We start from the raw sequence: 21,445 nt of genomic DNA, 5'->3' as shown, positions 1-21,445 counted from the left end.
AATTTGTAATGATAATTCTTCCCCCAGGTTGCCCGTGGAAAATTGGCACTTGAAGCTTGCAATTGTATCATATCGTCTTTTGAGGTAGGTTCCTCATACAATAAATACAGCTTGAACTAACTTAATTGATAATTCATTCGGAATGAATTATCAACTAATCGCTGCTTGTTTGTTTGACATTATGTATTCTGCAGGGAAGTGAAGAAATCTCTCTCATTTGCTCAAAACTGACGGCAATTGCAAAGTCGTGTTTGAACGTAAATAACAAGTACCTACAGTCCACCTTGAATTTGGTAGACAAACATTTGTCGACACACACAAAGGACCTCCCCTCAATTTCTATCTGATATTCACCCCCTGTTCACTCGAAGGTTTCTACACTTGTAGCGTACAACTACCAATTGCAGAGAGATAATTATGAAGGTTCCTCCTTTTGGGGCTCTCTCTCTCTCAATAGCCATAGAGTTCGAAGATCCACAAACCATCTGATACTGGCACTACCTTCATCCTGATAGAGGGTATACCCTGATGATCTTGACAAACCAAGCGGAAAATTTCATGAAAAGTGGCGCCAATTACCAAGATACAAACAAAAAATACTCACATCAGCAAGAGAAGTTAAGGATGTTGCATGATTAGAAGCAGTTCCCAATGGAAAGTGGTGTCAATTACCAAGTTGTTAAAGCAGTTATTTTTTAAATGGCATGACCTACAAGACCCCATGTTTTACATACTTTATCCTGATTAGTATTTAATTAGCCTACTCTTTATTTTGCAACTTCGATCTCATTTTTATTACTTTTATTTTACTAGCCCCTGCATTCATCTTGACCGAAACAGCTTTTAATGAATCGGTCTGTTGATAATCCGCGCCTGATGGCTTGGATGTGGATGGTTCATACTATAGAGGAAAATGTTAGGGAGGCAGCTTTGTTGAGGGAAGGGAAGAGGTGGCTGCTGTGTGGGGCTTAGTGGGTGAGCATGTTGATGAAGAGGAGTATGGCCTGTTGCGGGTTTCCAAAATGGAGAGGAGCTCTGATGAGCATATTGTAAAAGAAGGTGCTTCTTGACTTTGAATTTGAATTGGAATGTTGATGGTGGAAGAGGAAGCCTCTTGTGATTAAAAGGGTTTTTGATGTGGTTTACTTGGTGGTTGTGTTGGCAGGAGTGTTAGAGATATTAGAGTGACTACTGAGGAGTATATGACACGCTCTCGTACACTTTTTGTTACATCAATCAAGAGTTTGCACCATTTTTACATCTGTTCAGAAGCACAACCCTCGCAGATAGATTTTGAGGCATTCCCTAAAATGAATTCATGGTGCCCTTGAACTTCCCTTTAATTTCAACACACTCATGGCTTATGTGCTCAGTCATCGGAAGGTTGATCTAATAAGTCAGCACAGGGTGACCCATTGGGTCTAGGTTGATCTGTTGAGTCATCACAGGGTGACCCATTGGGTCTAGGTTCAACGATGAACGGAGATCCCATTAACAAGATTGAAACATGCTAAATTCTACGGCTTAAAGGATGCCGTTTTCATCATGCGATCAATTATCTAGAAACATCTGATGAGAGTGGGATCAAGAGCAATAGACCGGATTTGTGATGGCCAACAATATCCATGATTGAATCAGTGTCGCCGGCATTTATAATCGAACCGTTGAACTTGTGAAATGCAAACAGGTTCACAGATTAACTGTCTGGATAATGTTGACATGGATGGGCCCAATTACATCTTATGGAAGGTACTTTTCATATGTATCAACACTTTTTTTTTTCTCAATTTTAAATATTTAGAACATACACCATGAAAAAAAAATTATATAATGTAGGATTGATTGTGGAGAATCCTTGGGTACCAATTTGGCAATTCATTTCTTGTCAAACAAAAAGTGAGAAAACAGTTCTCTCACCCACCTTCTTTCATCTATAGAACAGTATAGTGTAAAAAGAGACTAACAAGCTCCAAGTAGGAAATCTCATCCGAAGAATAAAGTAGCCGTTCCCTTTTAAAAGAGCCTATTCTCATTGCTCTGAACCCCAGTTGTTACAGGCTTGATTGGTCTCACCTTTTTCAGATACCACACCATAGCTCCAACACCAATAGCCCCTACAACAGAAACTGCAATAGTCGTTCCTGCAACAAACAATCATTAATTAGAAGATCATCACCAGTCAAATACACTCAGAGTCAATCCAATTTGGATGCTCACTCTCACCTGCAATCACTCCAGCCTTACTTCTATGCTGATAATAGATGTGATCTGCCAAGAAGAGGCACCTGGTTAGTGGAGATTATGTAACATTTTAATATGAAATGCCTCTTGAACAAAAACAGCAAACACTTGAAAGCCTGATGATCAGGGATACAAATGGTTGACTCTGAAGCTGTATACAGTAAAGATGCAAGATAGAGGAAAGGAAACTGAAATTCGCTGAAAATTACCCAAGATGAAATTATGAATTTGTAACACCAACGCTAACTTTATCTACTTCAATAACTATAAATTCTTGGGTATAAGAGGCATTCTTTGATCGGCAAAGACCAATATGGTTTGGGCATTTTAGAGTCCAATACGGATCTAAGACGCAATGAGGCGGAGGTTCGGGCCTTACTCCATGGGGTCATATTACTCAAAACAGCTGGATCAAATGATTATTTTGGGTCGGGGTGGGGGGGGCAGAGGGTGGGGGCTGAGAGGTGAGGCTAGCCACCTTGGAGGTTCACTCATACTAGAGAGGAAATCCAAGAGGGATTGGAGGGTCATAGTACCGAGATATATCATGTGTGGCGGTCAGCAGCCTCACCTCAGAAGCAGATGCACTAGCTTAGGGCCTGTTCGTTTGAGATTGTGACAACCAATCTCGTGAGCCCAAAACCTATTATTGTACTCAAAATTACATTTAAATTTGAGTCTGATAATAGGCTTGGGCGCTCACAATCGGTTTTCACAATCTCAAACGAACATTGCCTTAGTCTGCAGTGTGGTGTCCAGTGGGTCGATTATCCTGCAGAGCTGGTGCCACTTTAGGTGATGAGAGGATCAGATTCCTAGTATTTACCCACTTCTTTTTGCTTTTATATAAGTGCGGCTGATATGTTCCCTTCTTTTCGTTATTCCTTTCTTTAACTTGCACCTGGCCACCTCGCTCATTGGGTTATGCCCCTTTAAATTAAATTTACCACTATTCAATAAAAGAAATTCTGGGGGTTCTCTTATGTGATGTCAAGAATATTTTAAGACTGAAACTTCTTGAAATATCATAGGCGTAGTGGGAAAAAAAATTGAAAGGCCATCATCACCAAGGTTTGCAATGGATGAAACTTATCAACAACTGTTAATGATCAGCTTAAGATAAGAGTTGGACCCCAGTTGATCCTACCACACCAACTCCTAAACAGCCAAATGAATGGGACCCACTTTCCATCACCACCAAATCTTGATTGGCAGGTGATGAGACCCTTCCGTAGGAAAAATCTGCCATGTGTTCTTCACACCAGATCATATTCCGGAAAGAAACTGATATTGACAACCAATGCCCCCACCAATTGATCATCAAATCATATACCAGTTTTGTGCCAGATCTAACATCAATTATTAATGTAAAACATGAAATGGATGGACAGGAAAAAAAAAAAACAATCATAAAAAGCCAAAACTCACCCCCCCCCGCATTATGCATGCGCCCCCTGATAACGTGATATGACGTCAAAAAGCGTTAACGTCAAATCTCGTTATAAGGGGAGCGCATGCGTAATGCAGGGGGAGTGAAAATATCATCGCCCAAACAGAACAAAAAAATCAAACATATACCTGTACAGAAAGTGGTCACATTCCCTTCTGGGCAGACACAGAAAACTCGACTGAGTATCAAACCCGCATGCGCCCCCTTATAACGTGATATGACATCAAAAAGCGTTAACGTCAAATCTCATTATAAGGGGAGCGCATGCGTAATGCAGGGGGAGTGAAAATATCATCTCCCAAACAAAAAAAAAATCAAACATATACCTGTACAGAAAGTGGTCACATTCCCTTCTTGGCAGACACAGAAAACTCTGAGACTGAGTATCAAACCCGCATGCGCCCCCTTATAACGTGATATGACGCCAAAAAGCGTTAACGTCAAATCTCGTTATAAGGGGAGCTTATGCGTAATGCAGGGGGAGTGAAAATATCATCGCCCAAACAAACAAAAAAATCAAACATATACCTGTACAGAAAGTGGTCACATTCCCTTCTTGGCAGACACAGAAAACTCTGAGACTGAGTATCAAACCCGCATGCGCCCCCTTATAACGTGATATGACGTCAAAAAGCGTTAATGTCAAATCTCGTTATAAGGGGAGCGCATGCGTAATGCAGGGGGAGTGAAAATATCATTGCCCAAACAAAAAAAAATCAAACATATACCTGTACAGAAAGTGGTCACATTCCTTTCTTGGCAAAGACACAGAAAACTCTGAGACTGAGTATCAAACCCACAAGTTCCCCCACCCCTCGTGTTATCTTGACACTGAAGGCAACGAGTTGTCACCGGAATATCAAAATCAACCCGAATCCCATACTCAGGTACCTGATCATAAGGAGGAGTTGCACTAACAGTTTTCCAATACACACTCGTATATGAAGCACAATGCTGTAGCATCAGACGCAGAGACTCCGACGCCTTGGGGTAATAAGAACAGCAAGAGGTCCGAAAGGCACCTGCACCCATTACACAGTAAAGTCGCTTGTCTGTTTATTTTAAATTTTAAATTTCAAACAATGTGGGAACTCTAACATACTCTCACTTAAAACAAAAGGGCATTCGGGCAAATTCCGACACAGATAACTTGAACTGTCACACAGTGAGTCGCACTGGTCAGGGAATCGCTCGCAAGAGCTCGGCTTGGGCTTGACGATAACGGCATTGGGATCACAATTGAAGAAGAGATAGTCGTTCTTCATGGAGAGGGAGAAATGGGTGCTGGTATCAAGACTGAAGGGTCTGGTTCTACGAAAGCGGGGCCCATCTTTGCAATTCCACATGTAAGGATCAGAGACTAATATGTGAGGATCAGAATAGCTTATGTAGAGAACTGGGTATTTTCCAGAAGGGGTTCTGAGTTGGAGTGTGGTGGAATTTGAACAGACTAGGATGTTTCTGTAATATGGACTACCACAGCCATCGTCTATACTGAATGGGTAGTTTATGGGGATGTTGCCACAGTAAGTTCTACAGAGGGTTGATTGAGCAATGCAGGGAAAGGAGAAGTGAAGGATGGAGATAAAGAGGAGGGGAAGAGAAAACCCACTTGGGGTTTTGGGTTTGTGGAAGAGAAAAGCCATGGAGAGATTTGAGAGAAGACTTGGTTTGTGAGGAATTACATGGTTAAAAGCCACATTCATCAAAAGGTGGAGGATGCTCTGTGTGATTTCTTTTCCTTTTTCTCTTTGTTCTTTGTTTTTTGTTCTTTCATTTGCTTTTGCTTTCTGCGTGGAAAGAAGGATATGAGAGAGTTGGCTCGCTTTTCCACTCTCTTCTCGTCCCAATCACACATTGTTACACCCAAGGTTACCAGTTATTTGCTAGTTACCACTGGGGTTCCCTATGCTTGCCGAAAATACTAATGACTGGATTGATGGAATCTGGAACTCGAATCAGCATCTCATTCCATTCCTATTCCAATTCTCATGTAAACAGAATGACAATTCTAATCCTAGCATGTGGTATCGTCCTCATTAAGCTGGAATGGAATCGAATTTTTAATTAGTGATGAATCTGTTAGGATTCTAGTGTTCGAATCCAATCCAACATTTGAATCCTTTTTCATAGCCTATATTTAGAATTTACATTGAGTTCAAAACCCTAAAAACAAAATTTACCACATTTAACTCATTTTTCTATTTTTATACCTTCCTTTCTTTTATTTTTATAGCTCATTTTCAGTAGAGTAGCAGTCTACCATGGGAAGGAACACCACATAATCCACAAGAAAATTGCCATTTCTGTTCATTCCTTTCCAGATATGTTCTACTACTTTTACATGTTGAAAGCCCTAAACTAGCAATGATTATGCCTCTAAGGGCACGTTTGTCTACCCTGGATTTTTCCTGGAATATGAGATTATCCAAAGGTGATGGAGGGTGGTAGAGGGATAGATGAGGGAGGAAACAAACAAAAAAAAAAAAAAACTCCACGCAAAAACTCCACTCAAAATCTGATCGACTTTTCCCTAATTTTTTAGCCACTTCTCACCCTCTTGACATACTGAAAAGACTGCCATTATTTGTATCAAACCAATAGCGATTCATACAAGCTAAATCTTCTAATCGATAATTGGGCCAAAGAAATAATTTGAATTGAATGAATTTATTTGTATCTGTATCAAGACACTTGTCCTCATCCAAAAATTGCCCAGAGTTCTTTACGTTATTCTCATTGAAAAATACTGGATTTATTTATATCCACAATATTCTCATTACTGGAATTGAAACACATTAAAATTCTCAATTTTCCTCGATCGTGCCCTCTCAAGTGTCTCCTTCCACCTCCCTACCCTTCGCTCACTACTTGGAGAAGCTAACTTATCATGAAAAAAAAAATTCCTAAATGGGATTTGCTAAGGTCCATCGCAAAAGGCTTTTCGCAGCTGGTCTGTAGCACTTCAGACCAGCCACCTCGTGAATGGGAACAAAAGCTGTTGCCTTCATTCACGAGGTGGTTGGTCTGACATGTGACAGACTAGCCTCGAAAATCCTTTTGCGATGTACGCTAGCAATTCCCTAAAAGCAATTCGGCTAATGATCTTTGGAGCTTCTTTTATTCTTTGATCTCTAGCCAATCCATTAAAAATAGAATTCAATCTTGGTATGAAAAGGTAAGAAAGGCAACTCATCATTCAATATTAATATCATCAAAATTTCCCCATCTATCATAATTCATATTAGAAAGATATAAAAGAAGAATGAAAAATCAAAAGATGCATACTAATGAAATTAAAAATAAAATCAGAACATGACTCAAGGATCTAGGAGATAACACAAAAACGACGTCCAAATGCAACCTCATGGAAAGATTAACTCTAGAACAGGTTAGCATTAGAATTAAAGATCCAATTATGAATAAATTGTCTTTGGTTTACTAGAAAAAAACCTAGTCGCGATTTTTGAAGCTAAATGTCAACGGTGCAGCTATAGACAATCTGGTACTGAAGTATTATCGGAGATAATAATAGTATGGTCAGATTTGCTTTCTCTCACTTCTATAATGTAAATACCAACACATTGGCTGAAGCTACAATTATGAAAGATGGTGTCCACAAAAAATCAGATCCATAAGATTATCATAACCCATCCAAATGTGGAGGGAAAAATGGACAAACACAGTTTGTCAACAAATCTGCCCATTTTTCCCTTTACTTTTGGATAGGTTAAGATGATATTACGGGGCTGATTTTTTATGGACACCCTATCTAGGTATCTAGGTAAGGACCTTGAATAGTTTAGATCACCCAAAAAATGTGGGCCCCCACTGTTTTTAACCGACCAAGTACTCGACCGAGTACGCTCACTTTTCCCTAAAAAAAAAAATATCCTGCGGCTACTTTCTTAAGAAGATGATTGTTTGATAGTTCCAAAAAGTCCTCTCTCTAGCCAATAAGCGTATAAGCGTATAAGAGTATAAAAAGAATGTCCTTGGTAGTGGCCGCCATAACTCTCTCCTCGAGAACCCTTGTACGACCCTCTGTAATCTCTGCTCTCCGCACTCCAATTCGTTCCATGGCAGACTCCGCAAATTCCCACTTTCAGAAAGTCCAAATTAGCAGAGGCGACAACACAGTGAGTGCTGTGATTGCACATACATATCATTTCCCTCTCTTACTTTTGGGAATTCTAAAAGTTAATAACACCCATCTATCTGTTATTCTCCGATCATTGATTTTCTTCAGATATTTGATGCTTACGTGGTTGGCAAAGACAACGCTCCTGGTATAGTGGTTTTGCAGGAATGGTGGGGGGTCGATTTTGAGATCAAAAACCATGCTTTGGACATTTCCAAATTCGATTCCGGATACAAAACACTCATTCCAGAGTATGATTTCTCCCCCCCCCCCCAAACCAAGTTTTTGCTCTGTATTCTTCTTGCAAGAAATGGGGTTTTATTGGGAAACTTAACTTGCATCTAAAAATTGGTTACTTCTCTTTGTTAATTTAGGCATTAGGATTCTACTTTTGGTAGTTTTTGCTGTGTATTCTTCTTGCAAGAAATGGGGTTTTATTGGGAAACTCAACTTGCATCTAAAAATTGATTACTTCTCTTTGTTAATTTAGGCATTAGGATTCTACTTTTGGTAGTTTTTGCTGTGTATTCTTCTTGCAAGAAATGGGGTTTTATTGGGAAACTCAACTTGCATCTAAAAATTGGTTACTTCTCTTTGTTAATTTAGGCATTAGGATTCTACTTTTGGTAGTTTTTGCTGTGTATTCTTCTTGCAAGAAGTGGGGTTTTATTGGGAAACTCAACTTGCATCTAAAAATTGGTTACTTCTCTTTGTTAATTTAGGCATTAGGATTCTACTTTTGGTTATGATTGTGTTTGTTTGTTCAGTTTGTATCGTGGCAAGGTTGCTTTGGATATGGCCGAAGCACAGCATTTAATGGGAGGTCTTGATTGGAAAGGCGCTGTTGAGGATATACGTGCTTCAGTTAGCTGGCTCAAGGAAAATGGTTGTAACAAGGTGCGTATTAGCTACTGTTGTTGTCTTAGTATCTGTTGGGGATGACCCATTTGTAGATGCTTTATTGCCTTAGCTTGTTTTTGTTGGTGTGTGTTGGCTTTTAGAATATGATCTGTGATCATTACTTAATCAAGAAGTTGGTCTTATTTTTTATGTGAATTGCTGAGATCTAGACTGATTCGTGACCGCAGTTTGACTCTGAATAGGATAATAAAGGCTCGACTCTTGTTGATGAGAGATTGGTATTTGCTTTTGAACTTTTATAATTGTCTTGAGGCTCAAGCTCGAATATTCTAAATAAGCATATCTGCATATAAACTAGGCACTTGTTGACAGTTCAAGCTCATCTTCATGAACCTGCCATTCTTTGAGGTGGGGATCCTCATCTAAAGGTATATTGGTCCCAAGGTTTTGCTCCCCTTTCCTTTTATCTGTCTTCCTCTTTCTCTGCAGGAAGTATATTTCGAATAAAACTTGGCTCCAGACTGGTTTGGAGGAAGTTCTTCCAGACCCCTTGCAAATAGTGTGATAGTAAGGGGTGTGGAAATATCAATTCCTTTCGAAAATAAAAAGTAGCCATGGATTTGATATTTCCACACCCCCTGCTATTAGAGGGTGCTGGAGGAAGTTCCTCCAGACTGCTCTGGAGCGAAGTTTTGTTCATTAATTTCCTCCTTTTGAGTTTCTTCTTTGTTTTGCATTTTTTCACCTTTTTGCTTTGATCTTGTGAGTTTGAAGTCAGGGGCATACCTTCTATCTTTCTTCCTTCTTTCTGAAATGGTTTGGTTCTATCTCGGCAGCTTACCTCTTTTCATTTTACTATATCTTTTATTCCTTGCTTTTTTTCTAAATGCCATTAACTTTTGGGGTTTTCTGTATCCCATCAGTATACCACTAATGGTATGATGATGTTTCTCCCCAAGACTCATATCTTGATGTAACATAAACATCGACCTTTGGGATGTCTATACTGGCCTTTTCTGCCAGAAAGGCTGTTCCCAGTGATTCCAACTCTTTGGGAATCCTTTGTTCAAATCCAAACCGTGTACCACCACCGTATTCTTCGGTTTCCATGGCCCATCATGATAATTCATAAGTTCTCTATCCTTGCATATCACATGTAATCAGAATGTACTGTCCGGCCATGAGAATCGTTATCATCAGAAGTATTGACAACAGCATCTTTATAACTTGTCAGTTGCGCTGTCAAATATGGTATTAAGAGATCTTATACGTGAATTCAGCTCAAAATTTGGTTGTCTAAAGCCACAATGTCTTGAATATCCTTCATTCATCTCGACTTGGACAGACTTTTTCTACCAGCCAGATTCTTTGCTTCCGTTGCAATCCCTTCATCTTTAACACTAATGATGTTCCTTCAACAACAATCCAGAAGTTCTCTCCACATCCACTTGACCCAGTAGGCAAGATATTTGGAGTCAGCTCTCGTGTCCTTTTTTTTTGAAAGATAATGACTTTATTAAGCACTAATCAGATTACATTCACGGGGACAAGGCGTCCCACTGATGTAACAATCATGCACTGCAAACCCAAAACCCTCTTTCATTACCCCTTGCTACAGCCCATCTTTCCTATCTGTAAAAACAGTTTACCTTTGTTACCCCTGCTTTGATACATTTCTGCAAACAGAGCTCAACTATGTGAAAGAATAAGAGCGGAGCCCCATCGGTCAGCTCTCTTATGTCTGAATTTCCAATAAAGAAACAGCGGTATTTCTACTCAGTCAGCTTGCAAGCTTCATAAAGAACACATAATGCATCAATCCTATCCTCTGAGACTTCGAAGAAATGTTCATCAATAGAGTTCAAAGGACTTATTTTCTGTCCCTTCACCACATAATTAACAGACCATGGCTTTGGCAGTGGATGAAGGCAGAGGGGCTTGGGGGCATAAGGGCCCCGAAGCCCCTTTCTATATATTACAAAAGTAGGCATTTGTTCTCCACTCAAAGATTCCTCCTCCTAACTCTGAATTGGCTCTCCAGAAAAATTAATTTGTAACTCATGGAAAATGCTAGAATCTCCCCCCCCCCCCAAAAAAAAAAAAAAACTCATGAACTGCAAAGAAACTAATCAGGAAAGAAACGTATCTTCCATTGGGAATTCCATGTCCATGACGAATGAGGCTTTTTTTTACATGCCACAAACTATCAATAATTTCTTTTTTTTTTGTTTGGGTGTTATCCTTAACCAGCTCAGTTGAGGCGCTTTTGCTGTTTCATTTTAATAAATCGTCACCATTCAAGAAAGGTCAATCTTTTGCCTCATTGAACACAATGTGATGTTTTTGGGGTCATTGCCCTCCTTGTGGGTTCTTTACTCGATGCCATGAGATGAGGAAGACACACTCCTTTTTAGTGGGATGAGTTTCCCACATTCAAAAAGATTGGGGTTAACAAATGGGCAAAGTATGCTGTTGAAAGCTTTATGTTGAGATACAGCAGCATCTGAACTTAGTGTAGCACTGATTTTCTCAGTTCTACTATTTCTATTGACTCATTTAACTCGGACAGACAACATTGACTTCAGTTGAGTAGACTCAAATTGTATGTTGAGTTCTTCTCTGAGTTGAGTTCTTAAACATTGATTTTGGTTTCCCATGTGTACGTTCCCATCTTCAGCATGCTCACACATAACTTGTGCAGTCTGTGCCATATTTTATTTCATTCAAATATTTGGACATAAACAGCCTCTTCAATCTTTAAATTGTAATTACCTCAAATCGATGCTCAGTTCTGCATTTTATAGATACCTCCATTTTTGTTTCACTTAACCCTTTTGTCGCCTCCTTCCACTTATACCATGCCGGAGCTGGTAATGAAAGAAGATTCAAGTAATTCCACCATGTGATCATTGAAGATGATTCTGGCTGTGGAGATTAGCTAGCATCATTGAGGAGATCATGGATGTGGAGAGTGGGCTATAAGTGTCGTCTAATCATGTAATCTGAGGTGAACAAAATAACAGATTTTCTAGCCAAAGAAGCACTAAGATTGACACATGTACTGCACAGTCTTTGCCCTCGGTGTAACTGCTTTGCATATGCTTATACACTTCCAAACATTTTGATAATAAAGTTGTCATGTCTCAAGTATAATATGAAAACCTTTCTGAAAAGCTCAAATATTACAATAGATGAATTTAAACTTCATTTCAAATAAAGCAATGCTTTTAATTGAATTGATTTGAATTGTTGTTATGCCCAATGTTTTGAAAATCGGAATTGAATCGTAAATCGTAATCGGGGTCGAATCGTATCGGATTATAAATCTTATCGTAAATCGTAAGATTCATTCAAAAATATAAAAACTATGTATAATAAAGAATTATAAATAAATTAAAGAATAAAATAAGCCAATTATTCATTTTTCATCAAAATTCATTAATTCAAACAGAAACTATCATGATTACCATTCAATATCAGAATATGAATTGTTTACTTGTTTACTGACAAACTTGACACATACTAATCATCTAATTCTCATCCAAACCCATGCATCTTGGTTAATAATCTTTAAAAAAAGACACAAGATCATATCAATTCTCAAAGTCTCAAACATCAAATGATAAATATCAATCATAAAAGACGGGAATCAATGTTGTCTTTATTATGGTAGTCTCCCACCTCGACTCCCACCTCGATGTGAGTAATGCCCTCAACAAATGATTTGTGCTCGATTGGTTTCGATTCGTTCGAAGTCCTACTCCTCCTCTGTCTTCTTCCTTCTAATGGGAGGGATGTCAAAGGCTTCCTGTAATATAGAAAGGAAATGAGATCTTTTGAAAGAAAGACATATTTTTTTATACAAAGCTTAATTTGGATAAATCGCATACATCGTATGAATCGTACGATTTACTATCGAATCGTAAGATTCAATAAAAAAACATAAGATTCATACATATTAAGATTCAATCATGGGATTCAAATCATTTTGCCTAAGAATCGTAAATCGAATCGTAAATCGAACCGTAAATAGTAAGATTTTCAAAACAATGGTTATGCCTAAGCCTTCTACTTTATTTTGGGTTTCAATTAGGTAGGTGTGACAGGATATTGCATGGGTGGTGCTCTGTCCATTGCAAGTGCTGTTCTTGTCCCCGAGGTTGATGCTGTTGTTGCCTTCTATGGGGTCCCCTCGTCAGAGCTTGCAGATCCCTCAATGGTTAAGGCACCCGTGCAGGCTCATTTTGGAGAGCTTGATAACGCTGTCGGCTTTTCAGACATCACGGTATCTTTGTTCTACTTTACAGTTTTACGTTAGATAATTATATTTACATTTTGTAATGTACTCTCTTTTTAAAATTATTTATGTTTCCTTATCTGGCTTGTTTAGAAGATGCTCATACTCTAAATTTGAAGAATGTTGATGAAACTCAATTTGAGTCAAAGTAAAACACAGTTTAGATTTTTTATTCTGAAATTTTGGATGTGGAAACACATTTATACTCTTGGTTACACTAGTGCAACTCCAAATGTTTAAAGTCCTTGCATGAGAAACTTTTTCTTTTATTTCATTAGAGTGAGCTTATTGTTTTATTGTGTGAATAGATCTAAATGAAATTAATTATGTCAATGGTGAACTTGGGAGCAATTATGATTCTTTATTTTATTTTTTTAAAGTGAATAAGGATACATGCATCTGGCGTACAGAAAATAAGCTATAAACACATTTCTATCCCTTCAATAAGATTTATGAAATTTGTGAAAATTCCTCAGATTTTATTTCACCCATTCATGCACAATGTGTAAGCATCATATCACTTCTTGAAATATACATGTCTTATCTGAAGACCAAAAGAAGATTTTCCTTGGACAATCTTGCTGAAAAATAATGGATCTTATGATACCATGTGAAAATGCATTTGTAGTGTTAATGGTGTGGTCAAAATTTACATTAATCTAGGGTGCGTTTAAGGCTTAGGAAAGATCTGGGAATATATCTGTAGGAAAATATGTAAGTTTTCATTTATAACTTGCTCATGAAGTTTTGAGTATGTGAGATAATACTTCAATTTTTTTGAGCAAATTATGAAGGAATTGATCTATGTTTTCTTCATCTAAAAAATTACTTTTCAAACTGTCTTAAAATTGCAAAGGCTTGAGTGTTAAATGACTATCAACTTGGGAGAGCGGTGTTTTAAAACGTGGATGCGGTGCGGAATGCGGCCGAAGAAAATCCTAGTCGACTCGGCACGACGTGATCAAGTACTCAGGCTAACATGGCTGAGTACTTGGTTCATGGGGTCATAATTCGGTAGAGTCAACTCGGGGGAGTCCATGGTGACGCGGGGGAGTTTTAAAACTGTGTCTGAGAGTCACCAAAGATTACTCAAGATCACTGTTTCAAAACATGAATGCGGATCATAACGGGGCCAAAGCAAATCCTAGTCGACTCAGCACAACGCGGTCGAATTCTTGGTTGGCACAGCTGTGCACTAGGTTGGCACAGTCATAACTCGGGAGAGTCAGAGAAATTTCCATTGACTTTATAGGACAAAACATGGACTCGGACAAAGACGTGGCCAATGTATAAGGGAGTCGACGCGGGGGAGTTTTGAAATTATGCTCAAGATAGTAAAAAAGTAATGGCAAACTCAATACGCTAGTTAACTTACCATAAACAAAAAAATATGAAGGCTATATGAAGTTGCTCATGAAGTTTTGAGTATGTGAGATAATACTTCAATTTTTTTGAGCAAATTATGAAGGAATTGATCTATGTTTTCTTCATCTAAAAAATTACTTTTCAAACTGTCTTAAAATTGCAAAGGCTTGAGTGTTAAATGACTATCAACTTGGGAGAGCGGTGTTTTAAAACGTGGATGCGGTGCGGAATGCGGCCGAAGAAAATCCTAGTCGACTCGGCACGACGTGATCAAGTACTCAGGCTAACATGGCTGAGTACTTGGTTCATGGGGTCATAATTCGGTAGAGTCAACTCGGGGGAGTCCATGGTGACGCGGGGGAGTTTTAAAACTGTGTCTGAGAGTCACCAAAGATTACTCAAGATCACTGTTTCAAAACATGAATGCGGATCATAACGGGGCCAAAGCAAATCCTAGTCGACTCAGCACAACGCGGTCGAATTCTTGGTTGGCACAGCTGTGCACTAGGTTGGCACAGTCATAACTCGGGAGAGTCAGAGAAATTTCCATTGACTTTATAGGACAAAACATGGACTCGGACAAAGACGTGGCCAATGTATAAGGGAGTCGACGCGGGGGAGTTTTGAAATTATGCTCAAGATAGTAAAAAAGTAATGGCAAACTCAATACGCTAGTTAACTTACCATAAACAAAAAAATATGAAGGCTATATCCGTGCATGGAAGTGTGCTACAGATAAGGCCTGAACTAATATGGGGGTTGAGACAAGGTTGCTAGAACAAGAACTGAAAGAGAAACTAGTTGAGCAATGCCAGAGGTAGGCCAATTCCTGAAAAAGAACAAAAGAATGATAAAAGTAACCAATGAAATTTTGTGGGGTGCACTTCGCATGTAGAAGGAAGAAAGCTGCCCTACATAAAGAAGTAATGGTCAACAAAACAGTTGAAAGCTTAGACATATTTGTTTGTTGTAATGAGAGATAGGACGACAGCACATTACTCTTTATATTATTGTAGATTCTATAGAAAGAACTTGCAAGCACAGTCACTGGAATTTTTTTTCTTAGAGCAAAGGCAAGAATATTATTAAAGGAAATGGATTAAAAACCCGGTCCTCATGGCTACTATGTATAGATTCTATAATATCACGCAGAGAAATTGCTGTTTGATATTTATTTGTTGTGCATGGATATAACTGGTGTAAGACTGAAGTTGCTAGGAATTAAACCTCTCAAACTCTTGTTTATATATTTTCATTTGTTCTTTGCTTTCCATTTTTGTTTTCAGGCTGCTAAGGCTCTGGACGAAAAACTGAAATCCGCAGCCGTTCCTTGTGAGCTGCATATCTACCCTGGCATTGGGCATGCCTTTATGAACAGATCCTCTGATGGTGTCAAGAGGAGGAAGGAAATGGGGATGTACCATGAGGGCAATGAAGCTGTTGAGTTGGCATGGTCTCGTTTTCGTTCTTGGATGTCTCGCTACTTATCTCCATGACTAGCTTACACCATTTTTATCGTAAACTATCTTTTTTAAAGTTTATGAAGTATCTCTACTTAAAGACCGGCTCTCTATAAAATCTATGTGTGTATGAAGATTTATGATGTTTAGAGTTGAATTACTGATATAGATATGATTGGTGTTCTATCAATAGGCTGACTTTGGATCTGAAAGGAGTCATCCTTTGTTGGGGCTTTGGTGTGTTAAGTACCGAAATCGCACAGTTTTGCTTTAACATCTTGGGTTCCATGGGATCTATAAGACTCATACTCCTGAATTTGCAATCAGCTTGGCGCTGCGCCGTATATGAGGTGCCCCGCTATCAAAATTGTGCATCCAATGGGCTCTGCTATGGATGGGCTAGAGTCCAAATTGCATCAATCAGATGATCCTAGCCATCTGATCAGTTGTTAACAGATCGCTACAGGCCACCAATTGGATGGTCTGGATCTTTTTTTAATTATTTTTTTCACAAGCAGTGGTCAATTTATTAAATAAACAAGATATGGACAATAACTCGGAGCAAGAGCAAAGCTAATGATTGTTACAAGTCTGGCACAAACAGAAGATTAATTGTAGAACTTCAATTTCAAACCGTTTACAATTTACCAAATTATCTGCTGAAGTATCAGCCCGTTATGAATATGATAGATCCAGTGGTGAATGTTCAATGAAAATGCTCAATCACAAGGGATTTTGGGAAAAAAAAGCCCATTGTCCAGGAAAGAAAAGAGAGCTAATTGCATAAGTTTGAGCCATCTGATAGCAATTACGGCTTCATAATTGATGTATAACACTACAATAGGTAGATGTGCGAGTGTACCAATCCCAATAGAAATGCTAATTAGCTTTGCTTTGACTAGATATGACACCCTGAGTCTAGCATGGGTAGGGGTGTCGTGTCTTTGTTCTTTCATCAAAATTCAGTTGCAGCTGCCCCTTCTACCATGCACTTCAAACATTTTCTGGGCTGTTCATGAGATTGGTGTATCTACATAATCTGTTTTGAGAGATGGCCAGTACAGTGCATGCCAATGTGTGCAAAGCATTAGATGAGTTATTGTAGAAGTAGCAAACATGTCATACGAATTGGAAGGGGCATATAATTGTGAGAGGAAAGAGAAGTTCAAGATGGTAATTGGCGCACCAAAGGACGTACAGGATCAGCCTTCCAAATCCACCAATCGACAATGTAGGGTGAGTGCAGATGCTGTTGTTATCTTTCTGGCAGCAACTAGAGATCTAAGGGACCCCAAATCGGACAACCTCCTGAGGACATCTTTTGATGACTCTGGTACAGGTCTGAGTATCAGTGAGGGTGGACACACCTCAAGCAGTGGCATTTTTTCGTTTCCATTTATTTCTCACAGTTCCATCTCAAAGCCTGTTTCCAATGGGGACCCAGGTTCTACCATGCCAGTTGAATTGTCTGAATCTGTTAGACAATCAGAAAGAAAAGTGTGGATAACCAGTGATGTATCAGTATCCAAGGCTATTGCAAAAACAGTGGCCATTGTGGCTGCCAATGAAGCAAATTCATCTAAAGTGTGCTTAACAAGAGAGCAGAAGCAGAAGGCAGAGAGATTGAAACGGGCAAAGATGTTCGCATCTATGATGAAGAGTGGTTCCCACAATGCGAGTCATTATCTCGTCTATCAGTTCAGCACTAGATTCTCCACTTTCCGACTTACTGGAGTCAGGTTGTAAGGGGACTGCTGCTGCCTCAAATCTCTCTGGGGCTAAACAGATGGGTCTTGTGGGTAGAGAGAGGGAAGGGTAGTTCTGCACCCGATGATGTCAATATCTTGGATATCATGGAGAGCATGAAGGATAATTTTCAAGAGGGATCAATGCCATCAATTGCTGATTCTCAACCATCTGAGGTCACAGAGGTTCCTGATGAGCTGAGAGCAAAGGTCAGGGTCATGTTGTTAGCAATCATGGTTCTACGTATTTGAGATTGATACCAATCCTTGTGTTCAAGGTATTTCTTCCACTTCTCACCCTACTGAACACCATAGGTTGCAAGAGTATATTTTGGGGCTTGGGTTTCTGGGTTTCTAAATCTATTGCCAGCAGGCATCGAATTAAGGTTCATCTCTCTCATTTCAATGCCCAATATCTTCAAAGTCAACATCATTTCCTCATACTGAGGATGGGAGGTGTGATCTACAAAGAACAATGTAACGGTCCCATGTAACTCAATGAAACTCCAACCAGGTGCCTTTCTCAACCCTAGGGATCTCATCCGCATCCATGCCTCTTCAACACCATCCCATCTATTCCTTGAAGCATAGCTGTGTGCCAACTGTACGTAATTTCCAGCATTGTCAGGCTTCAATGCAAGGATTTGCCCCGCGATGACTTCCCCAAGTTCCACATTTCTGTGAACCCTACAAGCATCAAGGAGTATCCCTAGAATATCTGCAGTGGGCTCTGGCATCATCCTCGTGATGAATTCAAATGTCTCTTGCAACCTCCCAGCTCGACTCAGGAGATCAACCACACACGCATTGTGCTCCATTTTGGGTACAGTGCTGAAATTTTCTATCATAGATTGGTATACTTCTAAGCCTTCAGAAACAAGTCCTGCATGGCTACATGCTGCAAGTACAGATAGAAAAATGATGTGGTTAGGCTTGATCCCGGTCAGCAAAAAATCCCAGTACATTCTCAGGGCAATCTCCCCCTTGCCATGACTCCCATATCCTGCAATGATTGTACTCCACGAGACTAAATCTCGCTCCTGCATTTCATCAAAACACCTTTGAGCAGTTTCTAAGTTGCCGCATTTAGAGTACATGTCAATTAGAGCTGTGTCGATTGAGATAGACGATCTCAGCTCGTTTCTGAGGATGAAATTATGAATCCACTTTCCTTGATAGAGCGCCCCCAGGGAAGCACAAGCTTGGAGAAGGGAAACGACAGTGATCGAATCAGGTCTTTGACATGCGATTCTCATATTGTTGAAGAATAAGAAAGCCTTATTCAAATGGCCATTCTGAGCGTAAGCGGCCACTATTGCGTTCCAGGAAACCACATCTCTATCGCGCATCCTATCAAACAGAGCCTGACACTCTATCAGATGGCCGCACTTCGCATACATACTGAGAAGAGAGTTTTGGGCAGCTACATCTAATTGAATTCTGTGCGTAATAACATAGCCATGGATCGAAGTTCCTCTGTCGAACGAACCCATCTGCGCACAAGCTGCTAGAGCACTTGCTATGGTGGTAGTGGAGGGCGTCAAACTTGATCTCAACATTTGATAAAAGACATATAGTGCGGCATCGGCTCTATCATTCTGAACAAGACCCGAGATCATTGCTGTCCACAAAACCACATCCTTATCCGTGATCCTTTCAAATAGCTGAAAAGCTTGGTTCACATTTCCACATTTCAAGTACATGCCTATTAGAGTAGTTTCAATGTGCATATCCAATTCAAATCCAGACGTTACAATTTGAGCATGAATAACCTTTCCTAATTCAATTGATCCCTCCTCTGCAATTACAGATACCAGAGACGCAAAGGTCTGCTGATCGGGCATTGCGTCCCCAAGCCTCATTCTGTTTAACAGATCAATTGACTCTGTTACATATCCGTTCCAGGCATAACCCGAAACCAAAGAATTCCATGAAACAATGTCTCTATGATGCATTGTATCAAACAAATGCCTTGCCACCTCTACTCTTCCACATTTAGAGTACACATTCAACAGAGAGTTTACAACGACGATATCGAATTCAAACCCAGATAGAATCACACAAGCATGTATACATTGCAAATGCAAAAACTGCGAAACCCCACATAGCAAACTCAAAATGGTAACCGAGTTGGGTTGAATTCCTTGTTGCCGCATCTGATTGTACATAGAAAAGGACATATCTACATCACCCATCTGCGAATAACAGCCCACTATGGCGGTCCAAGGAACAACATTTCTTTGGGGCATTTTGTCAAACACTTGCTGGGCACTATGAAAATCGCCACATTTAGCGTAGAGATGGATGAGAGAAGAGGCCACGTAGACATCTGAAGCATAACCGTGGACAATGATATGTTGATGGATTGAGCGACCATGTGATAGCAAGCCGAGGGAAGTACATGCTTTGAGTAAAGTGGGAAATGTGTAAGGGTCAGGTGGAACCCCGTCCTTGAGCATGGAGGAGTAACTGAGGAGAATGTGGCGGTGGGCCACAGAGGCTGAGAGGCGGTTCAAGACGTTGTTCCAGTATATGGTAGCCAGAACTGCAAGTGTTCTAGTAATTCTGACTAGAGTTTTCTCGACCAAAGCTTATATCTATGGTGTAGAGTGTAGACTGAGTGTTGAAGGCCCCCTTTTTTGTATAGGTACACACCTCTTTTTATTTTGAATTTGTATCATCATGCTCATCAATGTTTTAGAGCTCATTCCAGTCAAGTTAGAAAGAAAATAGAGAGTTTTGCCAATTAGTCCCTACTTGGCAAAATTATTGCTAAACAGCCTTAATGATTTTTTCCAAGCAAGGTAGACAGATTGCTTGGTTTACTTTCTAACAAAATAGCTTTGGCAAGGTAACAAGCCTGTCCAACAGAAGAGATTTGATGATTGGCAGGGGTCTATCTATGCCAATGATTCAACATGGTTCTAATCAAGCGATTGTGGGTCCGAGTCCCACCGGGCGTGCCACAGAATGGGTGTTCGGTCTAAAATCGATCCGGCGTGGTCAGTCAGTGCACCAATCTTGAATGAGTGTGTGAGCGTGTGAGTGAGATGTGCAGGTGTGCTAGCCTCCTCAGAGGCAAAATCAGAAACTTAATTCAAGTGGTCGACAACCGAAACATTTCCATCTTTTGTGGCTGTGATTGGATTTCAGGCAACTGAGAAGAGGGGAACGGCACTTATTCCTTTCCTTAGGCTCCTCTGCCTTTTAAACAGATGGAAAATACTTTTTACAATGCAAACGCTATGCCAAAAGGTGGGGATGTCGTCACACACAGAATGTGAACGACACATCGACACACGAAAAACATGAACGGCTCTCAGGGTTGATTGAAACGTCGATTTGTGCCAAACACAAACGCCGCCGCCAATGCATGCTGAACGCAAACAACTTTCAAAGTTGAGTGATCGTTCGATCTAACTAACCAACAGATCAATGAAAGTGAGGGGCCACTAATTGAATGGTCGATTATCTTATCAGCCATTCTGTCATGCTGAGGCAGGCCGCATCGAGCGTGCATTTCCGCCTCAACCCCACGTTCCCCCGTGTAGCTTCTTCGCAGCCGCATGCTTCCTTGCAAGTATGCGTTAGCGACTTGCTGAATCAAAGATTCTTCTTGTTCCTATATAATTCTCATGTATATGAATGCGAATCCATATTCATTTTTCTTCATAAACAATCCTCTCATTTATGATCAACATCTCTGACTATCTTTTTGTTTGATCTAATGCATTGATGAAGGGATCTTTCCCTTCTATTATGAGAACCGCTTGTCCCCTTATTATTGTAACCTGCTTTGGTATTAATAAAAGTCATCTTCCAGGAAAAAAAAAAGTGATGGGGGTGCGAGAGTTAATTGAATTAAAGAGAAAGACTCACCTGGGA

The 21,445-nt window shown here is 39.8% G+C and overlaps 4 protein-coding genes across 13 annotated transcripts in view; 2 read left to right on the top strand and 2 right to left on the bottom strand.

Annotated features, from left to right (window-relative positions):
- The window catches only part of LOC143861401 (uncharacterized), a 49,368-nt gene extending 48,556 nt beyond the window's left edge, over positions 1-812 (top strand). For all 7 annotated transcript variants that reach the window (XM_077372323.1, XM_077372325.1, XM_077372324.1 and 4 more), the window contains 2 exons: positions 28-84; positions 195-812. In XM_077372323.1, the coding sequence (XP_077228438.1) occupies positions 28-84; positions 195-347 (210 nt within the window). In that variant the 3' untranslated portion in view covers positions 348-812. The remainder of the gene's footprint in view (positions 1-27; positions 85-194) is intronic.
- Positions 813-1,691: 879 nt separating this feature from the next.
- Positions 1,692-5,374, bottom strand: LOC143861403 (wall-associated receptor kinase galacturonan-binding protein). Of its 2 annotated transcripts, none has more exons than XM_077372328.1 (4): positions 4,800-5,374; positions 4,420-4,713; positions 2,224-2,268; positions 1,692-2,141 (listed from the first exon to the last, which is right to left on the bottom strand). In XM_077372328.1, exons 1-4 carry the CDS (start codon positions 5,335-5,337, stop codon positions 2,014-2,016), a joined length of 1,005 nt encoding a protein of 334 aa, XP_077228443.1. In that variant the 5' UTR covers positions 5,338-5,374; the 3' UTR covers positions 1,692-2,013. The 2 variants fall into 2 exon arrangements, with proteins under 2 accessions (XP_077228443.1, XP_077228442.1); XM_077372327.1 differs by having other exon boundaries at positions 1,694-2,141; positions 4,794-5,373.
- Positions 5,375-7,625: 2,251 nt separating this feature from the next.
- On the top strand, positions 7,626-16,005 carry LOC143862514 (uncharacterized). The gene is made up of 5 exons (XM_077373577.1): positions 7,626-7,830; positions 7,941-8,083; positions 8,600-8,729; positions 12,787-12,978; positions 15,642-16,005. Exons 1-5 carry the CDS (start codon positions 7,681-7,683, stop codon positions 15,849-15,851), a joined length of 825 nt encoding a protein of 274 aa, XP_077229692.1. The 5' UTR covers positions 7,626-7,680; the 3' UTR covers positions 15,852-16,005.
- Positions 12,257-20,709, bottom strand: LOC143862513 (Tetratricopeptide repeat (TPR)-like superfamily protein). 3 transcript variants are annotated; one of them, XR_013240335.1, is made up of 2 exons: positions 16,941-20,709; positions 12,257-12,501 (listed from the first exon to the last, which is right to left on the bottom strand). XR_013240335.1 is itself a non-coding variant. In XM_077373576.1 (1 exon), the coding sequence occupies exon 1, from the start codon at positions 20,017-20,019 to the stop codon at positions 17,860-17,862; it is 2,160 nt and encodes a 719-aa protein (XP_077229691.1). In that variant the 5' UTR covers positions 20,020-20,709; the 3' UTR covers positions 16,408-17,859. The 3 variants fall into 3 exon arrangements, 1 of the variants encoding a protein (XP_077229691.1); XR_013240334.1 differs by having other exon boundaries at positions 12,258-12,501; positions 16,678-20,709; XM_077373576.1 differs by lacking the exon at positions 12,257-12,501 and having other exon boundaries at positions 16,408-20,709.
- Positions 20,710-21,445: the final 736 nt, after the last annotated feature.

This window comes from Tasmannia lanceolata, unplaced genomic scaffold, assembly GCF_043159265.1.
Source record: "Tasmannia lanceolata isolate RefF3 unplaced genomic scaffold, GAP_Taslan_0.1 ptg000037l, whole genome shotgun sequence".
Lineage (NCBI taxonomy): Eukaryota > Viridiplantae > Streptophyta > Magnoliopsida > Canellales > Winteraceae > Tasmannia > Tasmannia lanceolata.
The sequence above is the reverse complement of the archived record's forward strand: the minus strand, read 5'-3'. Positions and strand labels throughout refer to the sequence as shown.

Excerpts from the sequence above, each read along its gene's own strand:
- LOC143861403 (XM_077372327.1), bottom strand. The coding sequence starts at position 5,337 with ATGGCTTTTCTCTTCCACAAACCCAAAACCCCAAGTGGGTTTTCTCTT. Across the intron at positions 4,714-4,793 it reads CCCTTTTGTTTTAAGTGAGA|GTGCCTTTCGGACCTCTTGC; the intron begins GTATGTTAGAGT and ends TAATGGGTGCAG. Across the intron at positions 2,142-2,223 it reads TAAGGCTGGAGTGATTGCAG|GAACGACTATTGCAGTTTCT; the intron begins GTGAGAGTGAGC and ends TGTTTGTTGCAG.
- LOC143862514 (XM_077373577.1), top strand. The coding sequence starts at position 7,681 with ATGTCCTTGGTAGTGGCCGCCATAACTCTCTCCTCGAGAACCCTTGTA. Across the intron at positions 8,084-8,599 it reads TACAAAACACTCATTCCAGA|TTTGTATCGTGGCAAGGTTG; the intron begins GTATGATTTCTC and ends TTGTTTGTTCAG. Across the intron at positions 12,979-15,641 it reads TCGGCTTTTCAGACATCACG|GCTGCTAAGGCTCTGGACGA; the intron begins GTATCTTTGTTC and ends TTTTGTTTTCAG.
- LOC143862513 (XM_077373576.1), bottom strand. The coding sequence starts at position 20,019 with ATGCTCAAGGACGGGGTTCCACCTGACCCTTACACATTTCCCACTTTA.